The sequence below is a fragment of the Eutrema salsugineum genome, unplaced genomic scaffold, assembly GCF_000478725.1.
Source record: "Eutrema salsugineum unplaced genomic scaffold, Eutsalg1_0 scaffold_8, whole genome shotgun sequence".
Lineage (NCBI taxonomy): Eukaryota > Viridiplantae > Streptophyta > Magnoliopsida > Brassicales > Brassicaceae > Eutrema > Eutrema salsugineum.
The window spans coordinates 140,740-158,215 of record NW_006256414.1 but is presented as its reverse complement, the minus strand read 5'-3'; the positions used below and the strand labels follow the sequence as shown (position 1 = coordinate 158,215).

Here is a 17,476-nt window from a genome sequence, read left to right as displayed (position 1 = left end):
ATTTAGTAGAGACAATTGGAAGATTGAATTGACAAGATTGTGATGGACTCGCCACGTAGATTACGCTGTAACCACATGGTTAGTAGAAATATTCACATATTCATGGACTCAAATAAACCCACAATATATATATATAATACTGGAATACAAATTGATGCAGGAATATTTTAGATAAGAGAAACGTCTAACACCACACAAAATGCTAGCCATCATTTTCTTGTTTTCATCATATAACAAACACAAATACATTCCAAGAAAATTAAAAGTATTGAAATGGGTTGTGCTTCCTCCAAGCAAGTGAAAGCCAACGTCGTCGCCGACGTTTACAAACCACCGCCGTCAAGTTTCGCGGTGTTTGATATCAACGCCATCGAAGAACCATGGCTAAAACTCGAACAAGAAGACGATGAGAAACCAGCACGCGCCGCCGTACAATTCACAGTCGAGGATGGTGATGATGACGCTCCTAAAACATGGGATGAGGTCAGCAAATCTCTAGAAACCCACCTTAAACCATCCGCCGTTAAACCGCCGCCGGAAGTGGACTCCGTGAAACCTCCGGCGACTCCTCCACGACGGCTTCCGCGGAAGAGCGCATCGTTCCACACACTAGACGAGCTAGAATCATCGAGGGCGAGAAAAGTCATCGCCGCGCAAAACCCGACGACGACGACGACGACGGTCAAGCTAAAGAAAACAGAGTCCATGTCCGAGTTAAGAACAGAGTTCGCTCGGACAGAGTCAGCTCGGAGCGAGTCGTCGTACTCGGGGTCTCGGTCGGTGAAGGAGAACATATTCGTGGTGAGAGACAGAGAACGGAGGGAGAAAGAAGGGAACAAGAAACCGGTGATGAACTGGGACCCACTCAGGGAGTTTCCGGAGAAGTGTCCTCCCGGAGGAGGAGGAGAAGGATTGGTGGTGTACACGACGTCGTTGCAAGGAGTGCGTCGCACGTACGAGGATTGCATGCGTGTGAGAGCGATCATGGAGCAGCAGGGAGTGGTGGTGGACGAGAGGGACGTGGCTCTAGACGCCGGAGTGCTGAGCGAGCTCAAGGAGCTTCTCCGAGACGAGGAGACGGTGGCGCCGCCGAGAGTGTTCGTGAAAGGGAGGTACGTGGGAGGAGCGGCGGAAGTGGCGGCGATGAACGAGAACGGAAAGTTAGGGAGAGTGTTGAGGTGGGCACGTGTGGAGAGAGTAGGGGAGGAAGGGAGGCACACGTGTGAAGGGTGTGGAGGAGCAAGGTGGTTGCCTTGTTTGGAGTGCGGCGGTAGCTGTAAGGTCGTTGCGGCGGCGGCCAAAGGGGAAGTGTGGGACAAGTGTGTCAAGTGTAATGAGAATGGTTTGATTCGCTGTCCTGTTTGTTTTGTTAGTTAAAAAGGATTATATATATATATATATATAAGAATTGGATGGACACACGTACGAGGGGGATTCTAATATATTTGTATGTGACATGCTTGATCGGTTATTTCTTATAGTGGAAAGTTTAAAATGATTTAAGACTAGGCTAGGATCTTAAACAAGCACACGACACAAAACACTTTTGCTCTGTTTAGCAATTTTCCTCTCATCAAGAAATTCCATCTGAAATGTGATCATGAAAGATGAAAAATTGTATTATTCAATGACTACGCCACAAAGATATCTAAGGAAAAAATTAAAGCCAGTTTGTGCAGAGAATGTCGTCCTTTAGTATTTGCTGATGTATAAGTATTTCTTCCTTTTAGTTTTGTGTGTGTTTAAGATATGTTTATTTTCTTGTATGTGTTTAGTATTTCTTCCTTGTAGTCATGTAATGTATGGACAAAGGTAGGTTTTTGTGGCTTACATCTGTATAAAGAACAAGGAGTAGTATGCTGTTTGTCGAGTGAAGTTGCTAGAGATTTCAGGGTACAGATGAAGTTTTAAAGAGCTGAAACAAATGTGGAATTTCTTGGACAAGTTAAAATATCTTCAAACTATGGAAGTTGGTGTTGAAGAGGACAACAACAATGGTAGCTACTCTAAAGGCTCTCCCCACAACTTTGCAATATCCAGTTCATCTGATTTTTCTCTTTCCCCCTCTCATTTTAGTTTTGTGGCTGATATTTGATGGCATGTGTATGGATTATATAAACAGAGCAATTCACACAAAAGAAAAATATAAAAATTCATAGAACTTGACAAAGCAATGCACCAAATAAATTAAAGATAGATTTACTTTTGTTCGAAAGAAACATTGGAAAAAAAAAGAATTTAACTCTTGTCACATACAAACCTGCACTTATACAAAACGAGGCCATGTCATAATTTTTTAACTAACTTCATCAAACCACTGTTTCCCCTTGATGACGTATAAGAGAAAACGACCAATTCATACTTGCACAAGACCTACACAAGACCTACACAAGACAGAAAGTTCTCACCATTCTCTGTGATAGCTTTTTCTAGTTCCTCCTTGCTTCTGAAGAAATTAACTATTCTTTGTTGAGGAGAACCAACAAGAGCAAGAGGTTGAGGAGAACCAACAAAAGCAAGAGGTTTAGAACGAAGAAGAGCAAGATTATGAGGAGAACGGAGAAGAGCAAGAGGATGAGGGAAATTAACGAAGAGGAGCACGAGGTTGTCCAGCCAGTGCAAGTGGTCGCTCAGCAGCAAGCTATAGTGCCTCTCCGCCAATCCACTCGAGGTAAGACTCCCAGTCGGAGGTTACTTGAGAGTGCAGAATCGAGCTGAAATGGGAGGCTTAAGAGGTGTTTATAGGGAAAACACTTCAATTTCATGTATACACTTATGGATCGTAAAAGTAAATAACTTTTAATCCTTTTTGGTTTTGATTCAATATGGAGATGTTTTGAAATTTGATGCTGAGGCACTCAAGAGGTGTTTATTTGGAAAGCACCTCAATTTCATGGAACATAAAAGTGAATAACTTCAATACGGAGATGGTTTAGTTAGATGGACTTTTATAAGCAAATAAAAGGGTTGAGTTTGCTAAACCACTCATGCATCCCAAACTTGTATGGCGATTTAGAGCTTAAGACTTTGTTCTTACAGCATTTTTGCATTAGAGTTTCTCACACTCTATAACACATGAAAACAGAGCAATTCACACAAAAGAAAATTAAAAAATTCATAAAACTTGACAGAGCAATGAACCGAATAAAGATAAATTTACCTTTGTTTGAAAGAAACATTGGACAACAAAAAGAATCTAACTCTTGTCACATACACACAATGTTGATGGTCTCTTCAGTTGTACTTCCTCTTCTTTATCTTGAAGGAAGAAGATCGGATAATGTCGTCATCCGCAGTGAGAACGGCTTCGAGTGGAGTTATTGATTCGGGTTTGGTGAAGTAAGTGAAGAGAAGGTAGATTCCATCCAAGTAAGTGTTAGTTTCTCCGGCTTTGTTCTTCTTTCTGATGCTGTAAGCCAATGGAATCACTCCTCTGTTGAAAACTTCCACATACATTCCACCTCCTGCCACAAGCAACTGCCAAAACACAAAAACAAAAACCAGCGAATTATCAACTCTTTCCAAGTCTACACCATGCAGTAACCAAAACCAACACACATTTCAGAACCGTGATCTGCTTAATCATGTTCTATATAGCCTAAAGAATCCACATATATATATATATCACACGAATGGGGAACTGTGTATTGGCTAGTTTCGAGCATCATGCTGTCTGGACATTTCAAGAAACTGAGTAAAATGTTAAAGTAATTGCACAGCACACAAAAGGATGAGATTGTTCCTAGAAAGCTAAGCCTATTACTTGAGATTATTACAAGCATTCGAGAAGAAAAGAGAGACGTTTAACTGTGTACATTCAGCTCTACATGTAACCGTTTTCTACAAGACTTTGGTTTGTCATCAATGTGCATAAACAGACAAACACAAGATGCAACTTTTTAATCACCTTCTTACCTATAAACTATCAAAGAAAGAAAGTTTCCACATTGGATTCTGAAAAATTGAGTATACGATTAGTTTCTACTGATCAAACAGTAGTTGAATCCCAAAAACCTCGTTCTATCTGTCTCTAATTGAGTAAACGATTAGTTTCTAACTTGCAGAACTTATTACCTCTTCGTATTTCTGGGTAAGACCAAGCCGCTCATCTTCAGACATGTCTGGTCTCAAGACCGCCATTGTTTCGTACTGTCTAAGCCCAGGTGGGCACTGAGGTTCCGGTTTGTCCTCGAGGGCGGTTGACACGCCCGACCCGGAAGTAGATGTCGGGTCATCGTCCGACCCGAATCCACCTTCAAAGAAAGTACCGGAGAAATCAAGAGCCTGAGATTTCACCACGAATCCAGAGTTATCTCTCTTTTGCTGCTGTAGCGAGGCAATAGGTTTCGACTTGGAAATGAATGGCCTGAGGGAATGAGAGAAAGAGAGGAGTGGCTGCGATGAGATATTAGGCAGAGAGTGAGTGCAAATTGGAGAATTCGATAGACAGGACGCCGCCATTGTTAAGAGATGGAGAGCTTATTAGAAGTAAACACAGGAGCTTCGAGAAAGCTAAGGCGATGGGGTAATTTGGATAAGAGATGATGATGATGATGATGCTGTACACGTTAGTCGAATGCTAACGTGCATCATTGGGCTTTTAAATCGACTCGGCCCGTTAACGGCCTGTTTTGTAAATGACTCTTCTTTGCTGTTTGTGTCTTCCTCCTCTATATCTCTTTGCTTTTCTTTGAGACCAAGCCAGTTCTCGTCGCCGGAGGAGAGAAGAAAGAAAGCATAAGCTATGGATCCGCAGCTCACAGAAGTTTCGCAGCAGTTCGAGAGATTCAAGGCGGCTTTTGTGAGGAAGGACTACAATAGCTGTAGTGATCTGTTGTCTCAGCTTAAGGTTTCTTTTCTTTGAACCCTACTTTGTTTCGATCTCACTTTGTATAGTTAGGGGAAATTGATGGTTTATGTCGCGAGGGTTCATATCGATGAGGGCTTCTAGTTAATTAAAGAGAGAATTTAGGTTATCAATGTGCTCAGGATCTTTTAGCCAAGCTAAGTATGGGATTGTTATCGTGAGTAGAACCTGTCGGGGATTGGTTTAGATTTGAAATTGAATACAAACAAACAAATTTCTGATGTGGATGCTCTTTGCTATGTTCTTCAGGTTCTTCTGACCAAATTCACAAGTCTTCCTCCCTTGTTTGAGAATACACCAAATGCAGTTCAGGAGCTGACTATTGCAAGTAAGTTTCTGTAACTGCTTGTTAAGTTTATAAGCTTGCTTTGCCATCAATTACATGGAGTATTCCCCAATTGTTCCTTCTCATGACTTAGTTTATACATTTCAAGGGTGACGAAAACCTTTGGGATTATGTCAGGCTTTTCTCGTCTTTAGACTGTCTGTATCCCTATATGTCACTCTGAACGACTTGAACTGGTAGATTACTGTTTACTAGGTCTACTTGAATCGTTAAGAACTCTGCTTTTGTCTGCTTTCTGAAGCGTACATGATTTAGATTGAGCAATTAGTAGATTTCTGGTCTTATGGACTAACCGCTTCTTTAAAATTGACGATTTTGGGAATTCTAGGGGACATTTATGAGCATGCTGTTGTTCTAAGCGTAAAAACTGAGGATCAAGATGCTTTTGAGAGAGATTTCTTCCAGTTGAAACCGTACTATGTAGATGCCAGGTGAAGAAAGAACCCACTGTCTAATGTCTATGTAGACACTATCCTTTTTCATTTGGATACGATGTTTCTTTTGTTTTAACATTCCTTCCTTTTCTCTGCATCAGGAATCGTCTTCCGCCATCTCCACAGGAGAATCTAATCCTGGGTCTGAACCTTCTGAGGCTGCTTGTACAAAACAGGATTGCTGAATTCCACACCGAACTCGAATTACTCTCGTCAGCTACACTGGATAATCCTTGCATCAAGCATGCAGTAGAGCTTGAGCAGTCCTTCATGGAAGGTGCCTATAACCGCGTGTTAAGTGCTAGACAGACCGCACCTGATGCAACTTACGTCTATTTCATGGACCTATTGGCAAAGACCATAAGGTAACATCAATGAGTCCGTCCTTCTCTGTCTGAATTAGTTCAGTTTCATGCCTTGTCGCTTGTTTTCTCACCTTTTTCTTATTGATGTTATCACTGAACTATCAGAGACGAAATAGCTGGATGCAGCGAGAAAGCTTATGACTATGTATCTATCGGAGATGCCCGGCAGATGCTCCTGTTCTCTTCTGATCAAGAACTCTTCACCTATGTCACAGAGGTAATACAACGAACATTTTGTGCCAAGTGTTGGTATCTTCTTTATTTTCATCAACCCTTGACAAAAACTTACGGTTTGATCAAATCTTAAAGGAGCACCCGGAGTGGGAAGTGAAGGACGGGTTTGTTGTTTTCCAGAAAGCCAAAGAAACTGCACCGTGCAAAGAGATTCCATCTCTGCAACTCATCAACCAGACTCTAAGCTACGCCAGAGAGCTGGAGCGTATCGTTTAAGTTCAACTTTTCTCATTGCTCGTCTCTTTCATTTTGTTCCTGGAAGGCCATAAAACTTTGTTATCATGTAATGACTGATTTGGAGCGATTCAGTATTTCTCAAAGAAGTGATTCGGTTGATTGGATTTAGCAAACGAGACTCTCGCTCTTACCTTATGTTCTGTTGTTCAGTGCTCACTCCTTTATCATTTAGTTTCTTTCTCCTCCTTTGTTTGATTTTTTTTTCTTCTTTTTCTTTTGAATATGATGTCCCTGATTTTGAGGTGTTCAAAACTAGAGTTGGGGCATTTGAAATATCGGTTAGGTTAATTTCGGTTCTGGTTTGCGGTGAAATATTTAGTTCAGTTTGGTTCAGGTTAGGATAGGAAAGTAGGAGATATTTATAATCCTCTAACGTAGAGTAGCTTTGTTTAGCGAAACTGAATCTAGTCCGAACGTTTAAGAAGGTAGGAAAGGGACAAGTTTACTCGGGACAAGGACAAATGATTTTCCATTGCCAAACACCATCAACTTGGGACACAACTTGAAACAAGTGGCGATTACGTTGCAAGCATTTCTTCTGTTTTGGGTTTAACAATTGATTAACTAGTATAATTATTTAATTCGAAAAGGAAAGAAAACTCGCGATTCCATATCTTTTTCTTGAATAAAAAATTAGATTTGCTGAATAATGAAAAAACTTTCATTTAGTAAACTCCTCCCCTCTACGATGACACAGTACTCTATTGATAAACAATTTTTTGACTAATCGTGAATCGCAAGAAGACTTATTTAATTATCCACTTTGGGTAAGCAGTTGAAAGTGGCTGAGTGCTTTATAGATTTTTACTATTAATTTCCAAAGTGAGATTCCGTTTAAATGGTAGTCCATCTAAATTCTAACTATCTTTTGGTTTTTTTATTGTCAATTATTGCTTTGTTTATATCATAATTATATGCTAAGAACATCATTAGTATAGGAGTTAATTATATGAGTCGTTGTTATTCTACTCACCCACAACACGCACTTAGTGCCTAATTGCGTCTTAGTTTAATATTTTGTAAAGCTTTTAGGTTCTTAGAAAAATGCGATGACAACTTCTTGGTGCTGGACATGTAAGAACGTTTAAATATAGAGTACTATATCACAGATGATAAATTAATTTCTGTAATGGGATACAAAACTTTAGTATGTAATGATATAATTGTCTCGGTCATAAAGAATAGATTTCTTTTTAAAAATGGTATCATAGCATTCCAAATGAATGGATCATCCGATCATTATACAATATTATATAGTATATGTATAATCCACAACATCGGTGTATCGAATTTTGGTCAAGCCAATTCTAGGGTGGTCAATCAATATAATTTTAGAAACTTCCACAACAGATACTAAATATAGTATTAAACGTTTTAGAGTTTATAAATAGCCTTAGAATTTATATTTCAAAGCCAAATATATATATATATATATATATATATATATAAAGAATTGGTTTGGAAAATGCTTCATATAAATTTGGTCGTAAAAGCCAAATGCAATACTTTTTGTTTTTGTCTCAGAAAATAGTGAAAAAAATAAATAAGTATAGAAATTGCATGGATGGAAGAAGATAGTCTAGTGGTTGGGGTAAAATGGTACAGCGTGGAATCAAATTGTCTTTTATTTTAATATTCCCAACTTGCCCTCTCTTCTTCTTTTATGCTTCCTTCCGTTTTCGAGACTCTGGAGAGAGAGAGGTTGAAGAAAGCTTGACGCTGAAGAAGAGCCTTTTCTTTTTTGTTATTTATTTTCCTCGGAGGAAGACGACGAAAGTGCGGCGAAACTTCCGGTGACATTCGTACTACTACTACTACTCAGAAGAGAGTTTCGTTGCCTCGTCTTCCTTGGGCTGCTGCTGTTTATGGAACTTGACGATTTGGATCTCGGCGGTTCTTGGCCGTTGGATCAGATCACTTTTTCTTCAAATTTCAGGTCTCCGGTCATTTTCTCTTCTTTCGAGCAGCCTTTCTCTCCTCTCTGGTCCTTCTCCGAAGCTGCCGGAGATGCTGGCGGCGAACTTTGCTCCGCCACAGCAGCTCCCACTCGCTTCACGGATTATTCCGTTTTACTTGCAAGTAAGTCTCTCCATGCTCTCTCTCTCTGCAACTTTGGATTCTAGAATCCAATTCGGATAATGTAGTGGATATGCTGCCATTTCTAGATAATATTCTCGCAGGAATCAAACGGATCGGATTTGTGTTTTCCATTTTTTGCTGGATCTTATTCGAATTGAGATTGCATTTTGTCTTAGATAGTGAAAAAATTTCGATCTGGAAATTCACAGAATCGACGAAATGCAGGTTCAGAATCTGAAACCAACAAGGACAAGGACAATATCACGGCTCCTTCTCCGTTGTGGAGGAGTATAATGCCGATGGAGAATCCAGATAGTTACTGTGCGATCAAAGAGAAGATGACTCAAGCGCTTAGGTACTTCAAAGAATCAACAGGGCAACAACACGTTCTTGCACAGGTTTGGGCGCCTGTCAAAAACCGTGGACGATATGTTCTTACAACTTCAGGACAGCCATTTGTTCTTGGTCCCAATAGTAACGGCCTTAATCAATACAGGATGGTTTCGCTGACGTATATGTTTTCCGTTGATAGTGAACGGGACGGAGAGCTCGGGCTTCCCGGTCGCGTTTTCAGGAAAAAGTTACCTGAATGGACCCCAAATGTTCAGTATTACTCGAGCAAAGAGTTCTCCCGACTTGGCCACGCCCTGCACTACAATGTTCAGGGAACCTTGGCTTTGCCTGTGTTTGAACCATCCAGGCAGCTCTGTGTTGGCGTTGTCGAGCTTATTATGACTTCTCCAAAGATTAACTATGCACCTGAGGTTGAAAAAGTTTGTAAAGCGCTTGAGGTTTGGTTTTGTTTCCTTTCCTTTTTTTTTTGGTTCTCATCGCTTTCCTTTTTTGGGTTTTCCGGTGACATTATTAACGTTTTCTGTTAATGCTGCTGCAGGCAGTGAATCTGAAAACTTCGGAAATATTGAACCACGAGTCTACTCAGGTTATCTGCCAGTCCAATATCAAAATCTCGAGTATTCTTTCAGAAACTTTCAAGAACTTGTCTTGAGTTCATTTAGGGCTGTTCCTTCTCGTTTTAATCTTCATTTCCTTTTGGCTTCTCTTATACCAGATCTGCAACGAGGGTCGCCAAAATGCATTGGCTGAGATTCTAGAGATACTGACTGTGGTGTGCGAGACCTACAAACTGCCTCTAGCTCAGACATGGGTCCCTTGCAGGCACCGTAGTGTTCTAGCCTTTGGAGGTGGTTTCAAGAAAAGCTGTTCGAGCTTCGATGGTAGCTGTATGGGGAAAGTATGTATGTCTACTAGTGATTTAGCGGTTTATGTTGTGGACGCTCATGTCTGGGGTTTCAGAGACGCTTGCGCTGAACACCATCTGCAAAAGGGACAAGGTGTTGCTGGGAGGGCTTTTCTGGCTGGAAATCTCTGTTTCTCTAGAGATGTTACTCGGTTCTGCAAAACTGATTACCCATTAGTACACTATGCACGCATGTTCAAGTTGACCAGCTGTTTCGCGGTTTGCTTGAAGAGCACATATACCGGAGACGATGAGTACGTTCTTGAATTCTTTCTCCCTCCAGCCATCACAGACAAGGGTGAGCAAGATTGTCTGTTGGGTTCTCTGTTTCAGACAATGAAGCAGCACTATTCGAGTCTCAAGGTTGTCTCTGGAACTGAACTCTGTGAGAATGAAATTTCTATTGAAGTCGTGGAGGCTTCAGAGGACGGGATTGTTTACTCGAAACTTGAACCAGTTCAAATACATCATCCAGCACCAATCTCTAAGGATTACCTTAAGCTCAATGCACCTGAACAGAAGCTGGGCTTAATAAACCCTGACCTTATGGAGAACAACGAAGTTGCTGATGAGTTTGAGAGGTTTCAAACGCTTAATCCTTCACCGGAGGCCAAAAAAGGAAAGAAATCAGAAAGAAAGCGTGGGAAAACCGAGAAAACGATCAGTCTAGAAGTGCTTCAGCAATATTTTGCTGGTAGCCTAAAAGATGCAGCAAAGAGCCTCGGTGGTAAGTTCTTTTAACCCATTGTCTACTAATTGTAATTGTTAATAACAAAACTCAAAAACTTGTCCTTTTCTTTTTCTTTTCCAGTTTGCCCAACAACAATGAAACGAATTTGCCGGCAACACGGGATTTCACGGTGGCCATCTCGTAAAATTAACAAGGTGAACCGATCGCTCACGAGGCTAAAACATGTTATAGACTCGGTTCAAGGCGCTGATGGATCAATCAATTTAACATCCCTCTCCTCTCGCCCTTGGCCTCACCAAGTCTCTCCAATCGAAAACCAACCACCACCACCAGCCACTAGATCGCCCACAAGTTATCTCCAAGATGTCAAGCTCGAAAACCGAGATGCAGAAGACAGTGCAGGCTCATCAACATCGCGTGCTTCTTGCAAAGGTAAAGTAGAGTCTTTCATCATCATCATCATCATAGATCTCAAGATCCATCACACTGTTGGTCTCAACTTTCTCATGTTTCACAGTGAGTCCTATTTGCGAGACGCGTTTTCGGCTTCTAACACAAAACCAAGAAGCATTCAGACAAACGGCCTTGGACGATTCAGACAGTACATCTAAAAACATAACTAATTTTTGGACCTCCCAAGACACAGCTTCTCCAACAACACTCCACAATAAGCTCGTGAGCATAAAGGCAACGTACAGAGAAGACATCATCAGGTTCAAGATCTCAACAGAGTCAGTAAGCATTACAGAGCTGAAGCAGCAAGTGGCCAAGAGGCTGAAACTGGAAACGGCGGCGTTTGAGCTAAAGTATCTAGACGACGACAGCGAATGGGTCTCGGTCTCGTGCGATGCTGACCTCAGCGAGTGTCTCGACACGTCATCTGTTGCAACCACAGCGAAAGCGAAGACACTTAGGCTCTCGGTTCATGATGTGATTCCTAACTTTGGGAGCTCATGCGAAAGCTCAGAGGAAACTATGATGTGCTTGTGACAATGTGCTTCACTTTGTATCACAACTTTCTTGAATGGATCTGAGAGTTTTGTTTTTTTTCTTTTTCGTTTTTTGAAACACTTTTTCTTTTTCTTTAGAACAGGAGTTTTAGTGTTCAATTTTTAAGATGTATAAAAGAACACTTCTCCACATCAATAGATGGTTGATTGGAATAAAAGAAAGGTCAACTTCATTCCCTTTATGAACAAACTCTCCTCTCTCTCTAACAAACTTTCCTCTCTCTCTGGTCTCTCTCTCTAGTCATTAGAATAAGAAAAAATCAAAACTACAGTAATAAAGAACACGGCTAAGACTCTTCTGCACAAAGAAACCAATTTTTTGAAATTTTTTGGATGCTTAAACTACCTGAGAAACTTGATGGGTTTCAAGACAGTTCTCATATTGATGAACAGAGTCTCGTGGTTTCATTGGATGTATATACCAATTGGAAAAAATAAAGAAAAATGCTAACTTTCAATAACTTTAACAAGTGGAAGAGTTGACGTTTGCGTAAAAAATGGCCGAAACCTACCTCCACTTCACCAAATGGTACGAAAACATACCTGAGAAATTTGATTGTGCGAATACATATCTGAACTCATGCAAACCGGACATTTCATACCTGCACTAATAAGGTTTTGGCAAATCTATACTTTAACCCGTTTTCCATTAGTCAACGATCTTATTCCGTTAACGGAGAAGAATCCCGTGCCACGTCGACTGTACTGTTGGCACCGGAACGAAAAACGACGTCGTTTAACTATTTTTTTTTTTTGCAATAATTAAAACGACGTCGTTTTGATTATGACGAACACAAAAAAAGTAAAACCATGTCATTGCATTTGTTAGAACCCAAAACAAAATTAATCTTCTTCTTCGACATTACTGTATTCGTTCCTTTTTTCTGGATAACAGAAGAAGAGAACCCGATTTAGGGCTGAGATTCATAGAAATTATCGAAATCGAGTGAAGTAGAAGAAAGAGAAGTCTATTACCGAGTCACCAACTAAAGGGAAGAAGGTCACGAATCATGGATGAACAATGCATTGTTATCGATGTAGTGCGGCTGATCATAACGCATGTAGCTGTCCAAATGATGGAGTCCCATTCAAGCCTCGGAAGCCCAAGAAATCTAAAAAGGCGCCGACGGTGGCGTCTGAGTCTACGAACCAAGAGCCTGAGTATATGAATTTGAAGGTGGAGATGGTCCAGACCCTACTCAACCATCGCAATCTCAAGCCAATGTAAGTGAATTCTCATGTTTTTGTCTTTTTATTATTGTTTGGTTGTTGTTTGGTTTGCTGTTTGTGAGAGATTTTTTACATATCAATCATTTTGCAGCCAAGTTTTTCGGAGTTTTAAGATAGGGAAGCAGTTTATGGAGCTTTAAGATGGAGGAACTGTTTTTTTTTTGGAGCTTTAAGATGGAGGAGCTGTTTTTTTTGGAGCTTTAAGATGGAGCAGTAGTTCATTTTATTATGCTTTTCTCGGTTATGTTCCTTTTGATGTTAAAACAATGTGATTCGCTGTTATTTTGGATGTTTAAAACAATGTTTCTGTTATTTTGTTGTTAATGGTATTGGTGTCTTTTATAGCATAATACATCCATCGGTTAATGTAAGCTCTTGAACAAAATCTAAACACCATAAAATTCTGTAAATTCTCAAAGTTGCTAACATAAGTACTACTAGCAAGTAGCTTACAACCATTTCATTACACAAAAACCCTTAAAAAAAACAAACTATGGCCAGATAAAGTAAAAAGAAGCAATCACAACAACACTACAGATCATTATCTTCTTCAAAAACCGAGTATCCTCTTCCATTTGCGAAACTGCCTTCTCATACCCAGCTACATCTGCTTTCAGTCCTTCAAATTTGTTCTCATACCCACGAATTATGTCTTTCAGGAGCTCAATCTCATTCTCAGATGAACGGAGAACATCTTTCATGTCATCAATCTCCTCAATCATTGACTCATCAATCCACTTGAACAAATGATTTTTGTCCTTCAACATAATAAAAGCGTTACTAAACAGCTTCTAGAAGATCTAGCTACATAAATTGGAAATTCTTAACACCACTAATTCATAGGGAAAAATGCCGATTAGTACCTCAACACCATCATTTGGTACCAATAAATACCCTAACAATTTTGATAGGTTAATCAGTACCTGAACTTATTAAAATCGGTAAATACATACCTCAACAATATTTTTGTGGCTAATAAATACATTGACTTTATGTCTGTTAGTCAAACCTGTTAACTTGCAAACGGAATCCGACTTGGATACCACCGTGGATGCTCTATTCGAATGAAACAAATACGACGCCGTTTAAGGTTAAAAATCTAGAAAAAAGACAAAAACGATGTCATTTTAAATTTATTATCCATTAAAAAAAAATACACCATCTATATCTTCTTTCGTGGGAGAAAAACATGATAGTTAGGATTTGGGTGGTGTTCAAAATCAAATCGGAATGACTTCATCGTCGAATGCTAAGGCTTCTTCGGAGATTCATGGTAGGTTTAGGTTTGCAATTTTGGTTTTGATTTTGATTCAAACACTTTTGGAAAATCAAATCGAAAATTTCAATTTTGATTTTTTTAATGTATAATAAATTTAAAACGACGTCGTTTTTGTCATTTTTTCTCTGATTTTTAACTTTAAATGATGTCGTATTGGTTTCATTCGAACACAGCATCCACCGTGGCATCTGAGTCGGATTCCGTTTGCAAATTAACGGGTTTGACTAACAAAGAGAAAGTCAATGTACTAATTGGCCAAAAAACATTATTGAGGTATGTATTTACCGATTTTAATAAGTTCAGGTACTGATTAACCTATCAAAATTGTTTGGGTATTTATTGGTACCAGATGATGGTGTTGAGGTACTAATCGGCCTTTTTCATATCACTTACCGTGTCAAATCCTTTTGGACAACAATGGAACATCCTTCCTGAATTTTTAGATGTGCCAGAAGTTCTTATCACAGCCAATTCTCCACACCTACATGAAATCGGAAAGCCTCTGTCTCGTGCACGAACTCCACGCCTCATGCTCACACTCGACCCTGAAGTTTCCCCAAATTCATTAAGTTATGAACCAAAAATTACCCGAATTCTCGAAATATGACCTGCCGAGATGTATTTCGAAATGATTATTACCTAAATTCGCTAAAGAAGCATTGTGATTCAATGATTACTCATTCTGCTTTGTCTTCGCTATTATCGTTAAACCCTAGCTGTTCTCTTCTGATTTCGACGTCGTCAAGCTCGGGGAAGAAGAAGTTCTCTTCTTTATGTTTTGTAACTTTGTTTTCTAACAACGACATCGTTTTACTTATTTTTTTTTTGTTCGTCAATATCAAAACGACGTCGTTTTGATTATGACAAAAAAAAAATATAATCAAAACAATGTCGTTTTGATAATGTTGAACAAATTTTTTTTTTTTATCAAAACGACGTCGTTTTGGATTATTGTGAACAAAAAAAAATAATTAAAACGATGTCGTTTTGGGTTAATGCAAACAAAAAAAAGGTTAAACGACGTCATTTTTCGTTCCGGTGCCACCAGTACAGTCGACGTGGCACGGGATTCTTCTCCGTTAACGGTGTAAAACCGTTGACTGACGGGAAATGGGTCATTGTATGGATTTTCCAAAACATTAATAATGCAGGTATGATATGTCCGGTTTGTATGAGTTCAGGTATGTATTCGGGCAATCAAATTTCTCAGGTATGTTTTCGCACCATTTGGTAAAGTTGAGGTAGGTTTCGGTCGATTTCCCTTCGTTCGGATAAGAAATAACAGCTTATTTTTTTTTGATAAAAAATAACAGCTTATTTTAGTTCATGTTTCTTTACGCACATCAAATTTAGTACATACTGATGTTGACCTTTTCTGTTTCCTCTCTTTTCTCCCATAACAATCCCTTTTACTTAAGTCTGAACCAGATTTTCATGTTGATTTCACAAATTTCTTATTTCGTGTGAGTTCATTTTTTTATGTAATATGTTCTGTTAGTTTTTATTGTTTTTTTCTCTGATTTTCTCTCGTTTGTGTAAATTTTTATTCATTTCTTATCTATTCAGTTGATTTTTCTCTCCAATTTTCTGATTTTCTCTCGTTTGTGTAAATTGTTCATCTCTTCCATTTTTTTCTCATCTGACATATGCTCAACCAATTTTAGGCTGAGATCTTTGAACTCTTTGAACTTTTGGTTACAACTCTGAAACACTTTCAAGAGTTGTTCCTTGAAAGAAACTTCTTCAGTAACAGCTCACACTTCTTCAGTAACAGCTCGCACTTCTTCAGTAACAGCTGCACATCTTCAGAAACAGATCACATTTTTTCAGTAGTGATTCATCAAGAGTTCTCACAGATGATTCTCACAGAAATTTTTGATGACAAACAAATTTTGATGTGGTGTCGTTTCAGGTGAATGATGAAAGATTACTGTAATCTATACAGTTCTTAGGGTTTTATAGAACTCATATTTAAATAGACTAATTAAAGGTTTATACTGGTCATCTTTAAAAGATTCTTACAATTAGTCTAACATGGAATATATCTAACTTAATTTGAAACTAATTTTATATTCCTTATGTGTTTTTGGTTATTTTTTTATATTTGTTATGAAATCATGTAGTTTTTTTAAATACACTGCCACATAATATATAATTCTAAATGAACTAATATTCTTCTCAGATTCATTCTACGGGTGTTGATTTCAACATATTTAACCAACAACAGTCCATGTTTTTGTGTGTATAGAAAATACTATAATGAACAAATCGCACACACTAAAAAATTATAAATCTTTGTATTATGATACAAAGAAAAACATTATTCCGTTGTAGACTTTCTTTTCCAACTTCAGAAACTGTTCCTTTTGCAAGGCTCAGTTCAGATACTTCTTTATCACTTAACTCCAAACGATCTTTACATAAGATTTCAAGAATTTCTTCTTTACGGTTTAGTCTGGTCAATAGTATTTTCTTTACGATTAGGATCACAGTCACAACAGTCACGGTCACAATCACATGGAAAAAAAGTCAATTAGCATGTAGTTTATTATAGTACGAAAAGTTTGAGGATCTGTTAGTACGTAGAAGGAACTGTTTTGTTTTGTTTTGTTTACTTTTTTGCCTCTACCTTTAGGCGGGATATGGAATGTGATGACATCAGCATATAAGGTTAGACAAGTACTTGTACTCGAAATAAGTGTAAAAAAAACAAAGCTTTGGCCCTCTTTTACTTTTAGCTTTTAATATAGATTTTTGGCTTTAAAAACTTTTACTGTAAAAGTTGTGCTGTTATTATTATTTTTTTTAAGAAGTTGATTTGGTAATAAAAACTATAGAAATTAACTGTCATGTTTTAAATTACAAATAAATTTTTTAAATTAAAATGTTTTAGAGAAATATATTCTCAAAAGAAAGCTGAAAGATAAGATTTAATCAATTAAATTTATTCTTAATTATTTATATATAAATATACAAATTTTTTTAAATAATTTTGAGAAAAAAATAAATAGAAAAAATTAAATATATTTATTTTTATTAGTTTTTTTGGGCCTGCTTGACATTAAACTATAGAGACTTTTAAGTCTTTCACAGTTTTTAAAGTTTTTTTTAGCCAAACACACTTTTTATATTTTACTAATTTTAAAGTCTTATAAGACCTTTTATTTTTGGTCATAATTTCTAAAAGCTACGTGGGAGGAACTTTTACCCAAAAAACTTATAAAAATAAATTTATTTTATTTCTTTTATTATTTCTTCCTCCCTAAAATCATTTAAAAGAATTTATAGATATATATGTCAATAATTACTAACTAATTTTAATTAATTATTTTTTTTTTATTTTTTTATTTTGAGATTCATTTCTTTATTTTTATTTTTAATTTTTTTCAGTTTGTTTATCATATTTTTAAAAGTAAAAATTAAATTTTAACAATAAAAACTTATCA

The 17,476-nt window shown here is 38.0% G+C and overlaps 4 protein-coding genes across 4 annotated transcripts; 3 read left to right on the top strand and 1 right to left on the bottom strand.

The window, feature by feature from the left end:
* The first annotated feature begins 168 nt into the window (after positions 1-168).
* On the top strand, positions 169-1,564 carry LOC18009490 (glutaredoxin domain-containing cysteine-rich protein CG12206). Its single transcript, XM_006391550.2, has one exon. The coding sequence runs from the start codon at positions 274-276 to the stop codon at positions 1,375-1,377; it is 1,104 nt and encodes a 367-aa protein (XP_006391612.1). The 5' UTR covers positions 169-273; the 3' UTR covers positions 1,378-1,564.
* A 1,408-nt stretch (positions 1,565-2,972) lies between these two features.
* On the bottom strand, positions 2,973-4,536 carry LOC18010160 (30S ribosomal protein S6 alpha, chloroplastic). Its single transcript, XM_006391549.2, has 2 exons — positions 4,075-4,536; positions 2,973-3,477 (listed from the first exon to the last, which is right to left on the bottom strand). The coding sequence occupies exons 1-2, from the start codon at positions 4,459-4,461 to the stop codon at positions 3,235-3,237; spliced, it is 630 nt and encodes a 209-aa protein (XP_006391611.1). The 5' UTR covers positions 4,462-4,536; the 3' UTR covers positions 2,973-3,234.
* A 135-nt stretch (positions 4,537-4,671) lies between these two features.
* LOC18010152 (26S proteasome non-ATPase regulatory subunit 8 homolog A) lies at positions 4,672-6,597 on the top strand. Its single transcript, XM_006391548.2, has 6 exons — positions 4,672-4,849; positions 5,117-5,195; positions 5,542-5,644; positions 5,749-6,012; positions 6,118-6,229; positions 6,322-6,597. Exons 1-6 carry the CDS (start codon positions 4,745-4,747, stop codon positions 6,460-6,462), a joined length of 804 nt encoding a protein of 267 aa, XP_006391610.1. The 5' UTR covers positions 4,672-4,744; the 3' UTR covers positions 6,463-6,597.
* Positions 6,598-8,170: 1,573 nt separating this feature from the next.
* LOC18010140 (protein NLP6) lies at positions 8,171-11,696 on the top strand. The gene is made up of 6 exons (XM_006391547.2): positions 8,171-8,562; positions 8,788-9,353; positions 9,455-9,502; positions 9,632-10,547; positions 10,632-10,943; positions 11,029-11,696. The coding sequence occupies exons 1-6, from the start codon at positions 8,349-8,351 to the stop codon at positions 11,499-11,501; spliced, it is 2,529 nt and encodes an 842-aa protein (XP_006391609.1). The 5' UTR covers positions 8,171-8,348; the 3' UTR covers positions 11,502-11,696.
* Positions 11,697-17,476: the final 5,780 nt, after the last annotated feature.

Coding starts and splice junctions, on each gene's coding strand:
- LOC18010140 (XM_006391547.2), top strand. CDS start 8,349: ATGGAACTTGACGATTTGGATCTCGGCGGTTCTTGGCCGTTGGATCAG. Junction 9,503..9,631: donor TGAACCACGAGTCTACTCAG/GTTATCTGCCAG, acceptor CTCTTATACCAG/ATCTGCAACGAGGGTCGCCA. Junction 10,548..10,631: donor TGCAGCAAAGAGCCTCGGTG/GTAAGTTCTTTT, acceptor TTTCTTTTCCAG/TTTGCCCAACAACAATGAAA.
- LOC18009490 (XM_006391550.2), top strand. CDS start 274: ATGGGTTGTGCTTCCTCCAAGCAAGTGAAAGCCAACGTCGTCGCCGAC.
- LOC18010152 (XM_006391548.2), top strand. CDS start 4,745: ATGGATCCGCAGCTCACAGAAGTTTCGCAGCAGTTCGAGAGATTCAAG. Junction 5,196..5,541: donor TCAGGAGCTGACTATTGCAA/GTAAGTTTCTGT, acceptor TGGGAATTCTAG/GGGACATTTATGAGCATGCT. Junction 5,645..5,748: donor CCGTACTATGTAGATGCCAG/GTGAAGAAAGAA, acceptor TCTCTGCATCAG/GAATCGTCTTCCGCCATCTC.
- LOC18010160 (XM_006391549.2), bottom strand. CDS start 4,461: ATGGCGGCGTCCTGTCTATCGAATTCTCCAATTTGCACTCACTCTCTG. Junction 3,478..4,074: donor TTACCCAGAAATACGAAGAG/GTAATAAGTTCT, acceptor GTGTTTTGGCAG/TTGCTTGTGGCAGGAGGTGG.